General features: G+C 36.8%; 2 protein-coding genes across 2 annotated transcripts; both read right to left on the reverse strand.

Moving 5' to 3' along the window:
* Positions 1 to 2,038: 2,038 nt before the first annotated feature.
* Positions 2,039 to 2,449, reverse strand: LOC114711730 (uncharacterized mitochondrial protein AtMg00820-like). The gene has a single exon (XM_028896162.1). The coding sequence runs from the start codon at positions 2,447 to 2,449 to the stop codon at positions 2,039 to 2,041; it is 411 nt and encodes a 136-aa protein (XP_028751995.1).
* Positions 2,450 to 11,063: 8,614 nt separating this feature from the next.
* Positions 11,064 to 14,260, reverse strand: LOC114711731 (uncharacterized). The gene is made up of 2 exons (XM_028896163.1): positions 11,684 to 14,260; positions 11,064 to 11,592 (listed from the first exon to the last, which is right to left on the reverse strand). The coding sequence occupies exons 1-2, from the start codon at positions 14,186 to 14,188 to the stop codon at positions 11,323 to 11,325; spliced, it is 2,775 nt and encodes a 924-aa protein (XP_028751996.1). The 5' UTR covers positions 14,189 to 14,260; the 3' UTR covers positions 11,064 to 11,322.
* Between the last annotated feature and the right edge of the window lie 2,040 nt (positions 14,261 to 16,300).

A 16,300-nucleotide genomic window follows, 5' to 3' on the forward strand; every position in this document is an offset into this window, starting at 1 on the left:
CCCAGTTTCCAATTAGGAGTTCTTAGATGCTATTCTTAAAAGAAGATTAGAAGGAAGGGGGGGGGAGTAAAGGTAGTTGCGTCATGTCGTAAGATTTTTAAATTTTCAAAATAGTATAAAAAAAAACTGATTTGAAACTTTAAAATTCACACACCATACCTTGTAATTCAGTAATTTTAATAGTATTTTCTTATCATTTTTTCTTGATTAAGGTTGTGATTACTTTTAACCACTTTTAATACATAAAAATTCATTGAAAAGTGTCAACAAAATTCTGAGTTTTCGCTTAAATAAGGACATAGAATAAACATTGACATCCTTCTTCATTATCATCTCTAGCAATCAAGATTCCTTGAATATTCTCTCCCGCAGTGTTACAATTACTTGCACTGCCGAGTACAAGTGACATTATCATTGGGAGTTTGGGACCACCAGTCGTTTACGCCTTCCAATATGATGTTAGCGTGCAAAACGCTGCGTTTTCTGGACTCTAAAACCCCTCGTCTTTTCTCTTCTGTTTGACTCTAATAGAGTTCTAACTATAAAAATAAGACAGAAATAAATATTGGAGAACAATCATTTGTATTGCTATTGTATTTTTCACATAAACAGTGGCCATTTACATCAGTATTTATAGAAGGTAAGGAGGATCAGTATAAGTAGTACTGGACACGTGTTAAAGAAGTGAAAAACATTAGAAAGGTGCTTTAGGGCTAGCTGGCTATTCTGGTATTGTTTTGGGCTTTAGAGTTATGTTATGTTGTTGGGTTTGTGTGCTAATCTGCCCCCTCGAGTCCAAATAGGCAAGATGAGCATTTAGACTCAATCGGAGCCAGTGAAAGCGATTTGCCACAAAAGGTTTGGTGAATATGTCAGCAACTTGATCTTTGGAGGAGACAATGGCTACTCTGAGTGACTTGGCAGAAATGGCAGAAACACGTTCACGGACAAAGTGATAATCAAGAGCAATATGTTTGGTTCTTGAATGAAACACAAGATTTGCAGCAAGATAAGTGGCACCCAAGTTATCACAATAAAGAGTGGGAGGGTCAGGCAGTGTGATCCCAAGTTCTCCAAGAAGATTTTGAATCCAGATGACTTCACATGTAGCAGTAGCAAGAGAGCAGTACTCAAATTTAGTACTTGAGTGAGAGACAATAGGTTGTTTCTTAGAGCTCCAGGAGATAGAATTAGGACCAAGATAAACAATAAAGCCACTAGTGGAGCGGCCATTGGTTTGACAACTCCGCATCAAAATAAGCTTCAATGAAGGTCGCAGCAGTGGTGAGATTAAACTGAGATGACCTGTGAATAACTAGACCAAAATGGGAGGTGCCACACAAATAGCGTAAAATTCGTTTCACAACAGACCAATAGGTTTCAATGGGATTGTGCATGAATTGGCAAACTTTGTTGATAGCAAATGAAATGTCAGGACAAGTAAAGGAGAGGTATTGGAGACTACCAACAACACTGTGATAAAGACTCAGATTGTGGAATATGGGACTAGATGCTGTTAATTTGGTATTGACAGCCATGGGAGATGTGACAAAGTGAGCATGAAGCATGTTTGTTTTGACTAGAAGATCATTAATATATTTTCATTGGCAAAGCAGAAGACCATCGGGCCTACAGATTACCTCTATACCCAAAAAATAGTTTAAGGGACCCAAGTCTTTGATCGGAAAAGAGGAGCTCAGAATATTAATGAAGGCAAACAGGGTAGCATCGGATGATCCAATGATAATAATGTCATCAACATATATAAGCAGATATATTTGACAGGTAGAAGAATTGAGGATGAACAAAAAGAGATCAGATCGAGAAGCAACAAATCCAAGTGCAAGGAGAGAGTTACTCAAACGACCAAAGCAAGCACGAGGAGCTTGCTTGAGACTGTAGAGAGATTTTTGAAGCTTACAGACGTGATGCGGATAGTCAGGATGAACAAACCTAGGAGGCTAACTCCTATAGACACTTCAGTAAGAAGTCCGTGAAGAAAAGCATTTTGAATATCAATTTGGCACAAGAACCAACCTCAGGAGACAGCAATAGAGAGAATCACACGGACTGTGACTGGTTTAACAATTAGAGAGAAGGTTTCAAAGAAATCAACACCTTCCTGTTGATGAAAGCCCTTGCCAACAAGTCGGGCTTTGAACTTGTCAACCGAACAAGAGGGAGAAAATTTGATGCGAAATATCCACTTACAACTGATCACATTGAGAGAAGGAGACAGTGGAACCAAGGTCCATGTTCGGGTGTCAAGGAGAGCTTGAAACTCGGTGGCCATGGCGTTTTGCCATTTTGGTGATTTGAGAGCCTCGGAGACTGAACGAGGCATAGAGACAGAGGAGGTGATAATGAGAGCTTTCGGTAGAGGCCAGAAAATGGTACCATCAGTAGGAATCTTAGGCTTGGAGATGTGAGCTTTAGACCTAGTGATCATGGGATGGGTAGGCTATGGAAGTGGAGCGGGAGAGGAGGGAGAGATTGGCGTGTTAGAAGAGAGAGAGGGAGACGCTAAAGAAGGAGAGGTTAGAGGTGACTGTAAGGAATAGATAGGGTTTGGAGAGGAAGGTTCGGTGAGGTAGGGAGTTGGTCTTTGAGGGAGAATGGGCCCAGGGGAAGGTGGCCAAGTATGGATCTAGTCATGAATGGGAGAAATAAAAGGTAAAGAGGTAGGAGTGGAAGAAGTGGGCTCTACGGGCTGTTGTTGGGCTTGAAAAGGAAAAAAAAGATTCATCAAAAAGAATATCTCTAGACAAATATAACCGACCTGTGGATAAATCCAAACGAATGTAACCCAAGTGATTAGTACTATAACCAAGAAAGACACATAATTTGGATCTGGGGTCAAGCTTATGCGTGTTGTATGGACAAAGATTGGGCCAACAGCTGCAACCAAAGACTCATAAGAATTTATAGTCCGGTCTTGTATGGTGTAAAAGTTCATAAGGACTCTTATTGTGGAGAGTAGGACTGGGAAGGCGATTTATTAGGAAAGTGGCAATGCCAAAGACATACATCCAGTAAGAGCGAGGCACGTGAGCATGATTAAGAAGTGTAAGACCTTTTTCCATAATTGTTCGGTGCCTATGCTCAATTGTGCCATTTTGAGTGTGAGTGTGCGGACACGTGATGCGGTGATGAATGCCCAAAGAAGAAGGGAGTTTATACAGTGGTCGAAACTCACCTCCCCAGTCAGATTGAAAATATTGAATTTTAGAATTAAACAAATTTTCAACAAGAGTGTGAAAAGATAAGAAAACAGACTGCACTTCATTTTTAGTTTTGATGGGAAACAACCAAATGTATCTAGAGTAATCATCAACAAAACTAACATAGTAGCAAAAATCGTTAACAGAAACTACAGGGGAGGGTCCCCATACATCACAAAAAATTAAAGCTAAAGGCCTAATGGAACGATGCTGAGTGGAGAAGAGGGGAGATGATGACTCTTGGATGTGCAACAGGCAAGACATTGACTGGAAACTTGAGTAGATGAGATAGGAAGAGAGTTGAAAGTGACCACTTGATGAACTAGACGATGAGCTGCATGACCCAAATGAGTGTGCCATTGATTGAGAGAGGTGCGTTCACCAACACAAGTTGAAGGAGGAAACACAGAGTGAAGATGCTAAAGAGGGTAGAGTTTATTGTAACTTGGTCCGTGGTAGAGAATGGCTTTGGTCTATGAATCCTTCACAAAGAAACAATGGGCATGAAACTCAAAAAAGACATGATTATCTAAACAGAATTAGTAAACAGGTAAGACGTTTTTAGAAATTTGAGGAACATGTAAAAGCTGGGTTAGAAGATATTTGCTAGTGGGTATTGGAAGAAGACCAAAGCCAGTGTTCTGAATAGGAAGTGGAGCACCATTGCCGACACAAACCGAGTCAGTACCAACATAAGGAGTAGAGCTAATATTGAGATTTGAGCGTTAGGAGGTCATATGGTTGGTGGCACCAGTGTCAGGATACCATAAAGTGTCATCCATCAATGGTGGAAAAACAGAATAGTGAGTGGAAATAAAGCTGGGTCTAGGAGCTTGGTAGTTGTGATCATACCGATGGTAGTAGCTTTTGGCATTATGGCCTGGTTTTTTGCAGACCTAACACAGTATTTCAACTTGTGTGTGAAGAGAAGAGTGCCTACTCGAGCATTGCGCCCCCCTCATATAGATATACGGCCACCAAAATAGTTAAAGTTGCAACCACCACAACCTCTAAAGAAATAACCACGACCACCATACCTAGTGTACGGAGGCTACTGCACAGGAGAGAGAGAAGTGTGGGTTGTTGCATTTGCCATTACGGTAGATACAGGATTTTTCAACACATTCTTTTGTCTAGCCTCATATGTCAGTAAATAGCTTAGAACATCTTCAAGAGTGTAATGTGCTCTAAAAGTGCTTAACACTGTAACCACCGAATCAAAATCAATGCCTAATCCTCCCAGAAGATAAGTGTTAAAATCAATATCTGATACTGAACTTCTGACAGCAGCTAAGGAATTAGTGAGTAGTGAGGCATGATTATAGTAGTCTAGGATACTTTCTCCTCCTTTCTTTAAAGATGTGAGCTACTATTGAAGAAGTAGGACTTTAGCTTGAGACTGTTGAGAGAAGGATGTTTCGAGAGCAAGCCACATAGCTCTAGATGTTTTGTGGCGCATAACCTATGCAATGAGCTTCTCAAACAAAGAGGCAATGAGCAAGGAGGCAACAAGTTGATCTTGCTCAAAGCACTTGATGTATGCTTGATTGGGTAACCCATCTGGAGCTTTAGTTGGTGGTGGAGCCATCAATGAAACAGAAAAGGCATTGCCCATATAAGTAAGAAAGCATTTGATCTCTCCATACTAAGTAGTTATCAAGAGTGAGCTTCATAGTAATATAATTAGAGACATTAGAAGGAAAGACAGTAGGTGTGGTAGAAGGAACAGTAGTAGTAGAGGTAGCAGAGGAAGACGTTGGTGACTCATGGTAAAGAGCCAAGTGGCTCTGATACCATAATAGAGTTCTAACTATAAAAATAAGACAAAAATAAATATTGGAGAACAATTATTTGTATTGCTATTGTATTTTTCACGTGATCAGTGCCCATTTACATTAGTATTTATAGGCAGAAGGCAAGAAGGATCAATATGAGTAGTATTGGACACGTGTTAAAGAAGTGAAAAACATCATAAAGGTGCTTAGGGCTAGCTGGCTATTCCTGTATTGTTTTGGGCTTTAGAGTTCTGTTATGTTGTTAGGCTTGTGTGCTAAAAGACTCTAAACCTCTCAAGTCTCCTCCTTAGATTGCGAAACTCCCATCTTTGATACTATTCATCTTCTTGAATCTTAAACCCCCTTCTTCGCTTGAATCTGTCACCAAACTAGGCAGAGGTGATCGGACGTGGTAGCTCAGAGGCAATCAAAGATGTGCAACTACAGAGAAGTCTAATGAATCTCCATTTGAACACCAAAAGTATATTACTTCTTTTCTCTTCATGATTTTAAAACGAATCTCCATTTGAATCTTTGAAATGGATTGCTTTCTCCTCTTCTTGAATCTTGACAGCCCTAAACACCCTTATGTGACAGAGTTTGTGACTCAACGATATCTTGGAGCAGTAGATGACGAGATAGAGGCGATCGGGGATGTGGTGGCTCGGAGGCGATAAGATCAATGATTGTAGCAATTATTCAACAAAAGCATCAATGGATCCCCAAACCATATTGCTCTTTTCCTTGTTATGATTTTAAAATGAATGTCATTTGAATCTTTGAAATGAATTCTTAGAAGACTAATTTGTGTTGTTGATTTCCAAAAAAAAAAAGATAAATAGAAAATTTACAAACTAGGATTAACAAATCCCAATCTGTCCATTCGACTTCCCTCTCTTGATTAGCAGAGACTGAACCTCCTGTTTTGTAACCATATGCTTGCTTGAGAATGAGCATCATGTTATGAACTCACCTCTCAGCCGATTAGAACTCCATGAACTCTTAGCTACAATCACTTAGAAAAACACAAAGCAACATTCACATAGAAAATCTCAGAAGGAAAGAGACATTGATAAAATGAAGAAGGAGTAGCGGCTACATAGAGAGGAGAAAGAAGGTTCATAAGAGAAGAGAAGCAGATACAATTCAGAGAGAAGAGATCACAGGAGAGGTCTCTTCACTTGCCTTCCCTTTTATTTCAATCCATTTCACATCTCAGTCATTGAGATTGCAACTTAAACCCTTTAGATCTCATATTATATAAAAATTTTATAAAATATTTTTATTATTATTTTAAATAATCATGGTTAAAATTTAGTAGTTTAATTTTATTTACTTTTTTAAAAATTTAACATTTTATTCATAATTTTATAAGATACTCTTTTGATCTTAAATATAAAACTTTTTTTGTAGTGTAAAAAGGATATTATATTTAGAACCGAAGGAGTATAAAATTTGAACTGTTCAAATTGTAATCTTATTATTAAGATGGGAAGTTGAAGAAAATGGACAAAAGGAAAGGAAGTGGAGAGATCCTTCTCCCCATCATGCCTCATCTAAATGCCTTGATGACTTGTTCTATTCCACCCCTCATAAGCTAAATTATCATATCTCCAGGCTTATTATCCTCAGGTTAGTCATAGCCCAATTCATGTTTTAGCCCAATTCCTTATCCCCAACGCCAATTTATTTCACTCATAGGGTTGATTTTTTTTTTTAAATAAGCATAGGGTTAACGTTAAGAAAAAGTATCTAGTGATGAATAAGGGTTGGGTCTAGTGAATAAGTTAATTCCTCACAATATGATAAATTAAAATACATTATATTTAGTGTTTAACAGTGCTTTAAACATGATTGACTCTAATAGGAAAATACATGCGTCTAGGGGCAAAAAAAGAAGTACCAAGCGCAGCGGAGGAGCAATGGTAGCAAGCTTTTTTTTTAAGTAGAATAAAAGACCAGAGCCAAAATAGCATAACACATCCTATATATTCCCTTGACAAACTTTACTCATAAAAACATAAATTCATGGCAAATGTGCTAGGCATCCATGGTAACTGTTAAAAAGTAAATCTATCATCAATAGCCCAATGTATAATTTGAGCCACTTTAATAATATTAACTCATCATATTCAGCCGCTTGCATACATAAATAATATTGATGCATGGCACAAGTAAGTTTGTCAGTTTTGCCCCCTCGCATCTTGCTCAAAAAAAGAACCGTAATCTAATCGATCACCTTCCATTGAAACCCAATCCAATATAATAGGTTTAGTTTGTCCATTCTCATGCTTAGGATGTGTCGGCGTGCTGAAAGGAAAATTTTCAACAAGACACAATAACCTATTATGCTTAGCATCCCCAGAGTCGAAAACAAAATGAAAAAGTGAAAGACAACAGTGAATAAAAAAGTTGAGAAGCATTCATATATCAAAAGCAAAGTGGGAATCTCAATAGGAAAATGAAGCTTAATTCCCCGATCAAAGATTAACCAAGGAATCACATTCTTAACCCATGCGGCAACAATTCTCAAATTATATCATCCAAAGCAATTGGTAATATATGAGAATAACAAGTAATTATGCCAACAGAATTTCTCACATCGCACAGTCACAAGCCCAATTATCACATCTTGAGCCCCATTATCTCTGGCCCACAGTTGTAGCCCAGTTCATGTTTGAGCCCATTCATTACTTCCTACCAAAATAACCCTGTATCTTACTTCAACTAAATAAATCTCAAGCTCGATTATTGTTGGTTTCCTAGCTAGTTGTTCATTATTTATCTCCCTATATGTCTTTTATTTTTCAGTTTGATATCCATTCCTTTGCAAACTTTGATCTTTTTTTTTTTGGGTTTCAACAGGGTATGGATTTGGGCAGTCAATGCATTTACAAGTGTACAGTTCATCATGGGGCACACCTGCAAATAGGATCAATATCAGCAAATTTCCCAATAGGCATAATTTTTGTCCTCCCATGAATGACAAATACATCAATATTAGGATTGTTTTGAATGAACATTATTGGCATCTTCCAACCATGCATTTTAATACAAAAGCTCAAACAAACACTTCTAGACATGACTTCTTGAACATGTCAGCCAATGCAACAGAGCAAGCAGCGTGGTGTGTACTTTAAATTCTTAATGTCCCCGAGGAAGTTATCAATTCTATGAGGATGAAGATCTTAGATTTTGCTAACAATATGATTAACAATGCCCACAAGAACTATGTTATTTTCTTCATGATGGTAGAGATTGATGTTAGCATTCACTACTCTAGTAGTTATTCGGCTGCAGAGGCATTTTTGGAGGATAAAAAAAGATACAAGATTGTCAGTATTTTGAAAGATGGGCTTGACTGTCCAATTTGCTTGGAAGGTATTGAAGTTGGGGCATCAGTGATTCACATTCCTTGTTCTCATTTGATGCATGATGGTTGCCTTCTCAACTGGTTGCTGAGAAAGAGAACTTGCCCTTGTGTCGCTCTTGAATTCTTTAGTTTTCAATTGTACACTTGAAAACATACTACTAAGGGTGTGTTTGGGATAGCGGTATCAGAAGTAATTTTTTTTAATATGACTTTTATAGAAGTCAAATTGAGTAAAAATTAGATAGGGTAATGTGATTTATGTTTGGATTGAGTTTTGTAAAAAAGTCAATTTGAGAAGTTTAAACTTGTTTGGATGATCAATGTAAAAGTAACTTTAGATGCAAAATGACTTAAAAGGATATGAATTTTATTAAATAGTACATATCTAATATTAGATATATATAATGTGACTATTTTAAAAAAAGTAAAAGAAAATAAAATTATTAAAAGTAAAAAAATTTAATTTATTATTAGAAAGAAATTATATATATAATGTGACCATTTTAAAAGAAGTATTGAAAATAAAATTATTAAAAATAAAAAAAATTAATTTATTATTAGAAGGAAATTGAAAAATACTAAAATACTTAATTAAATATATTACAACTACAAATAAAACAAGAACACATAACACTAAAAAATCTGAAAATACTGTAACCTTCCTCCCCATATCACCATACTGGTATTCTTCCTATTGTGAAAAGCAAGATCCAATAGCTTCAACCCAAAAGTCCATTTAGACCCAAAAGCCAGATTGCAAAAACGGTATGCCAAACATCACTTTCAACATAAAAGTAGCTTTTGCAGGTTAAGATGCACGTTTGGGACTCCAAACGTGATCTCAAACAAGCCCTAAATGATTTTTACAGAAAGCCCATTTTGTGGTATAGTTGGCTTATGGGGCTCTATGTTACATGTAGGGCTTGCTTTGGGGTTTGTGCTTCTTCTTGTGTTTTCAGCGATTGACCTTTATGGGTTGTTAATATTGTAAAACTGCACAGGATACAATGGCAACCAATGTGTCATAATTGGTCTGTAACAAGTGATTTTTTGAGAAAATAAATAAATTCCAACGCGGATTTCATTTTTTTTAATTATTATGGAGAAAGAATGCTATTCAATTCATGTTCTAGCTTAATCCTTTGTAATTTCTGTTGCTTTTACTTTTCAATCACTGATAGATCAAAATATGATGAAATTTACATCAAGTTTTGATTTAGCCACTTAAATTTATAAAGTGTATTTTCAATTCCCTTAACCCTAACACCATTAATCTCATTAATAGAAAAAGCTTGTGAACTTGAAGGACCAGACGTATATGTTAACCATAAAATTATTAGTATTATAATAGTATCATAAAATTTAATAAAGCTTTTTCATTAAATCTGAAAGAATTAATTTATTTGCATGGTTATTAGTACTTTTGCATCCTTAAAAAAACATATGATATTAAGTGCATTTGGGCTCAAAACTTATAGGTATTTTTGCACTTTAACTTTTTCTCCCAAGTGAGGGGTATTTTGGTACTTTCATAATATTAGTGTGGGTCCCACTACAAAAAGTAAAGGCCACTAGTCAGGTTTAACGGCAGTGTCATTTTTGCTCTGATTTTATGAGTTTATAAGTAATTTTGTACCTCCAAAAAATTATGGTTGTGACTGCACTTTGAGTGAATATTGTTAGTACGAGAAGTAATAGACATGGAAAGAAATAAAGAATATTTAGTTAATTTTATTAATTATTCTTAATATTTTGATAGAGACCAAGTATGAAGTCACCGTGCAGTGGATTTATGTTATTGAATTATTTAGTCTGCTTGTATTTTATTAATATTTATTTTAGTGGTTAGTTTAATTGATGCACAAGTTTACGAGCAAGTGGAGTTTGTTAGAGCTATTTGTTGAGTCAAGTATTTAACTTTGAATATTTAAATCTGTTATTTTCCTAAAGCCATTAGTTAGTGGGCTAAATTTTAGGAAGTCAGCTTCCATAATCTCAAGAATTACCACTTTGTTCCCAAGTGTAAGTGATTTGGAGGAAAAAATTTTGATTCTAAATGTAAATAACTTGTAATATGTTTAATACTTTTTTTAATTTTATCCTTATTTAATCTCAACATTAGAATGAGAGAAAAAGGGGAGAGAAATAAGAATGATTTATAAATATAGAAGAGGAAAAACTTTAATGGAGGTAAAATTAAAAAATTATGTCAATTTAATGCATTCCTTAATATGAGAATGGATTGCAAGTGATTTACACCAAGGACAAGAGTAGTATCTAAATTTGATTTTCTTATTTTAAATGTATTCCAGCTCTATAAATAGGCTTACCATTCAATAAGATATAATTGAAAAATTAATAAATTTTTTATTTGCCTCAATTGGAGATTCTCCTTTTGTTGGCTAGGAGATTTAGTAAACTGAGATTATTACTTTGCTTATTCTTATTAAAAATTTCGCCTTGGCTGTAAGAGTTCTGACAGTGAGATACTTGCCTCAACATCCCTTATAGAATTATCCTTCATTTTTATTTTCTGCCTTTAATTCTTCCCTTAACTTCGGTTCCTATCATATTTCCTCATTTAAGCTCCTTCTACATACATTAAATCCTTATGTTCAAAATTTAATTTGAAGCCAAACATGCTATTATCCTAAACAGTTAATATTTCCATGTGAACTAAATTTCCTGTGTAGTTATAAAAAATTGGCGTCATTGTTCATGGCTTCTGTAAATTGTAACTAGATACAGATTTCATATTATACATAGCGCTTGCTGTAGTAGAGTGCAAGCAAGAGCACGAAGAGCATACAGAGACCTACTTGCCTGTAACAACTTTAACTTTGGTGAAAAAGGACTTCACCACATTTCATGTATGAAAAGAAAAAACAGAGGAAGAACTCGGGAGATCTTCATGAGCTAACTATATTCTTGGAAAAGAACTGAGAATCTAGAACTAGACTCTGCCTACAGGGGAGAGTGGTGGGATGGGAGTATATTTTATATGTTCTTTCTGTTGGAGTCCATCATTGTTCTTTGAACTGAGTTGCTTAGAGGCCTCATGCGTCTTATTTATTTCTAACGCAATTTCTTTCTGGCAGCTTAAAAGAGAAACTGAAATGAAAAATGCCTGCAAATGAGTGATCGATGAACTGAATTCCACTGAGAAGAATCCATCCTTCAGTGGCATCAAAGTGAAAAGGGGTCTGTTTTGTTCAGCTCCTTCCTGAAAGTTATAGAAAGTTGACTAGTCAGTGGGCTGCAATATTTATTGTTGTGCACAATCATAGCCCTCAGTAGAAGGGTTAGAGTCATACCTGAACAAAAAGTTGGAAACGCCTTGGATGAGATTTTGAACCTCGTGTTATAATTGATCTTTCCTTTTGGTTTGAAAGGACAAGCAGTTTGCAACCAATGTCCCACCCCCCACAATCACACAATCCACCAGTTTTCCATCGATAGATCAATGGGGAGGGTTCGCCTTTGCTGGGTGAACCATGGATACCACCTGGTAGTATGACTGTAGTTCTACTGGAGACATCATTTTCTTTTGAGCTGCATGAGCAGCTATCTTCTGCCAAGCACTTTAGGCATTCATTGGTCAGAAAGTTAATATCATGATCTGCTCCTTGGCTGACATTTCCGCAAGGGATCTCAACAACGACTGCTGCAAGCTCCTGGCTCGGGATGAACTTAGGTGTTATTTGATCTTTCTGGCCAATTTCAACACTCAATAGAACAAATTCTTTGACAAAACACTGCGTCTTAGAGCTCTTATTGCTTGGTTTAGCAGCTGTTGAGCTTAAAGACTTCATCTGGCCAACAACATTGTGGACATAACGAGAACTTTTATCTTTGCTTCTGTTACTTATCCATCCACCACTCTTCTTTTTAATCTCATCGACGAGGTAAAACGTAAAACAACCTGAGTCATCCCTCTCCGGTGAGGCTGATTTTTTAATGGTAGCAGCGAGAATCTTTCTTTCATTGTTGAGCACAAATTTGAATATAGGGACTCCATTTTTTATTGTAAGATGCAAAAGAGCTTGAATTGAGGAGCCCTCGCTCTTTTCAGCATGCGATATTGATTCCTTGACACTGTTTGTCTTGAAGTTAATTGGACCAATGGTTCCTTTAGTTGCTTGGCTTCTTTGAGCTGAGTGGTGCATCTCCGTTGACTTTTGCTTCAATAGAGGCTCTAATATTCTTCGAAAGGGGCTGGACCCGGTTCTCCTATGACTGCGCACCTTCTCCTTGCTTGAATTATCCAAACAATCAGAAGATTCAGAAGTCACAGGACCAGACTTTACGCTGACATATGTGGAGCGAAACTGTGGCAGAGAGGACCCTGACCCCTCTTTGAAACTAAAACTTCTTCCAATCCGTCCTAAACTGAAGCTAAACCGACGATTGGGTGATGGAGTCCTTCCTTTCGGAGCTGTCTGTTCAGCGGTTTCTAGATCCCCTGATTTATTTGAGTCATCGTGAACACAATGATTTCCGAGCTTATCATCTAATGCATTCTTTTCATCGTACGCACCTTCAAACTGCAAGCTATACATCTTCTTGGACCCAGTAGTAGAATGACTACTATCCCGATCAACATTACTTTTGTGTTGCTCGAATTTTGCTGTTGGAGCTGGCTCAACCACACAGGGTAATGGACACGAGTGTGGAATTTCAAAATTTACATATTCAGAGTAAACATCATCAATAAGGGAAACATCTGACGGTCCGCCTTGACTTGATTCTTTTACATTCTCATCAAAAGGCATTCTTGGTTGGTGAACCCGTGGATTACTTGATTGGATAATTTCTTGCGGGTGAAGAAGCACGACGTTACTTGGCTTGTCATAGCATGGTTTGTGACCAGTATTGATATCTGACTCTGAAGGCTTCTCTGCCGCTTTCTTAACTTCACTATTGCAAACACTCGTTTTCTTCTTAGAATGGCATGAGACCCCTTCGCCTTTTGGCTTTAATGAAGCAAGTCCCATGCCAGAAGTAGACTCACGAATTTTGCTATTCTTCTTGAGGCGAGAATCCTGTAATCCCTCCAAGCTCTTATCAGCTCCAACATTCATGTTTCCGTTAGGAACTTGTGAGAACCCTTGGTGCCGCAAGTTCGATGCAAGGTATCCCATCTGTAGAGTCATTTTATCTGAGTGTTTCCTCTTCACCTTTTCAAACGATAACTCTATGTGATTTCTCCTGAAGGACTCATATGTTGGGGGTACGACTCCCTGCTCATCTGTAACGCTCTCAGCTTCAGATTTAGAGTAGTGAGATTGTTTGACATTCTGAAATGGTTGTTTGGAATTTTCAGGAAAGCCTCCCTTATAAGATGCCTTAGTACTTGAAGATAGGAAACCTCGTTGGTTAACAAGTTTGTCATTAAGACCAGCACTTGCAAATGATTTAGGGAACACTCTTGAGGTTGATTCCCTGACACTGAATGACGTGAAATTGGTACCAAATGCTGGGACATTCGTTTGCTTGTGATTCCATTTTTCAAGTCGTGTCCAATCTAGAACCCCAACATTTAAAGCCTTTCCGCGAACGTTTTCTTCTCCATCAGTGCTCCAGAGATAACCTGGTAAATTTGTCATGTGCTTGACAAGCTCATCCTTCCTACCTGCATTTCCCTTTACCTTCTCATGGTTGTGACTCTTCCTATCCGCAACCTGCTGTGCTCTGTAATTGAGATCACCGCATATGGCAGAACCAACACCATTCTTAGATTTCAACTTATCCTCCTTACTCGTCTTTGAGCTGCTTTGTTGTTTTGAGCTGATCCTTTTTAACTCTGAAATGAATCCCATTTCCTCAGAGGGTTTCACAAACTAATCTTCTTGGCTGTACCTCAATGGCATGGCACGGCATTCACTCAAGCTTTACTTCTGAACTTCATCCCAAAGTTACTCCGCAATGGTTTGCAGCACGCTCCCGTCATTATCTGTCGACGAAATGAGTTTCAGAACGCAATAATGATAAGATCGGAATAAGAAAAATAATATGTCACCCTGAATTTGAATGCATCTTTCCGATCATTATCAGAGGCATAAATAGCTGAGAAATATGGAGACAAGAAATCTGGCCATCACAAATTCAACAATCTGAGTTTCGAGTCCAAACAAAGTTAGATTTGTTAATGTAAGTATAGGAACCTGATTTTGACGTTTTCTAGGACAACCTATGCGAGAAAGCTGTGTGAAGGGATTATTAATGAACAAAGAAAATGAGCAAATCTGTATAATTAAGCACCAGTGTCATAAATGAACGAACGAAGTGATAGAAACCTCAACTGCCCCTTAATTACTCGTAATAAAGAGTGAAGAGAGGATTTAATTGAATTAATATTAACTGATGCAACTACCTGACTTCGATAAGCTAGCATCAGATATAAGCGAAACAAAAAGTGGATCAAAAACTGAAATGAAATCGAATCTGGCATTAGGGAATTCTGAACACCAAGCTCTGTTAGGTTGCTAATGAAGCTGTAAATAAATTGACAAAATAAATATAAAAAAAATAACACATTACACTCCAACTGGGAAAGTAAGAGCAATTAACTAATGTTCCCGTTAAACGAAGAAAGCGAAAGCAGTGACTACTTCGTCCACTTTCAGCTGAAGATCCCCTGCATTTCCTTCATTTTCACCGCAAGAACAGTTAAAAAAGCAAGAAGAAAATCTCCAGAAACAGATAGTAATCGAGAATGTACCATTTCACAATATCCCCAGTCTCTTTGAAATCAAGAACAGAGATCGCCCACTTAGACACCGGTCGCCGATCCAGGGAAAAATCTGAAACAAAATAATTGGGAATCAAAGTAGATTACAAGCGAAGCAAAGAACATTAGCTAGAGACGAAAAATCAATGACGATGCCGTTGATGTAATCAATAATTTCTTTGTAATTCGTACATGTATGTCTCTCGCTGTTCTTTCCTTTCTCGGAAAAAATGGAGGAAAATCATGGCCAGAGTGTGTGAGAGAGAGGGGGGATGCAGTGGTGAAGTAAGTGAGAGAGTGAGAGTGTGAGAGAGACAAAGAGAGAGACTGAAAGGGATTCGTTTTCAATGGAGCGGTGAAAAGAAGGAAAGGGGATTGGTGGAGGAGGATCGGTGGGTCCCACAGTGAAGACTTCTTTCCTTGTCACGGATCCCTACGTCGAAGGAATGTGGGACCCAGATTTCGCCCCCTCTTCTAAATGCCATGCTATTGCCGTATACCTTCTCTAGGTGGCTGTCCAATCCAAAATTTCCCACCTTTCCACGTCATTTATAATATCGATTTAATAGGACGAAAAAACCAGATCAGGATGACTTTATTTTGAATTTAAAATAATTATTCCTATTCTTTTCATCAAAAAAATAATAATAATTATTCATATTCCTATTTTAATAAATCCAATTTATTAAATTATGTGTGATTAATGTATTGATGTTTCATTTACTTATAAATTAATTTTTTATTTAAATATTTATCTTTTAAAGATTATATATATTAATATATTATAATATTTTAATTAATTTATATTATTTTAATTATGATTATATTGATCTATACAGCTACAATTAAATTGTTGATCTTTGAACTACCACCTTAATTGATGTACTCACCAGCTCGGTTTTCATTTTAAGTGTAATACTTCCTCCGGTCAACAATATAAGTTATTATAATCAATTCATCAATAGCAAAAAGGAAAAATATCAGATCAAGTTTCTTGTATCTATTATATCAAGTTATTCAATCATACATGATCATGTATTTTTTTTCGTTTTGTGTAGGTTTATAATTAAATGCTGATATTTTAAAAATAAAATACATGATCATGTGTGATAAGAAAACTTGAAAAGAGTTTAATGTAGGCATTCTCCTATCAAAAAATAGTAGTAAATTTACTAAATGTGTCTCGAATTCAAAATTTTTC

This window comes from Neltuma alba, unplaced genomic scaffold (assembly GCF_004799145.2).
Source record: "Neltuma alba isolate B1F8T4 unplaced genomic scaffold, ASM479914v2 tig00011306_pilon, whole genome shotgun sequence".
In the NCBI taxonomy this organism is placed as follows: Eukaryota; Viridiplantae; Streptophyta; class Magnoliopsida; order Fabales; family Fabaceae; genus Neltuma; species Neltuma alba.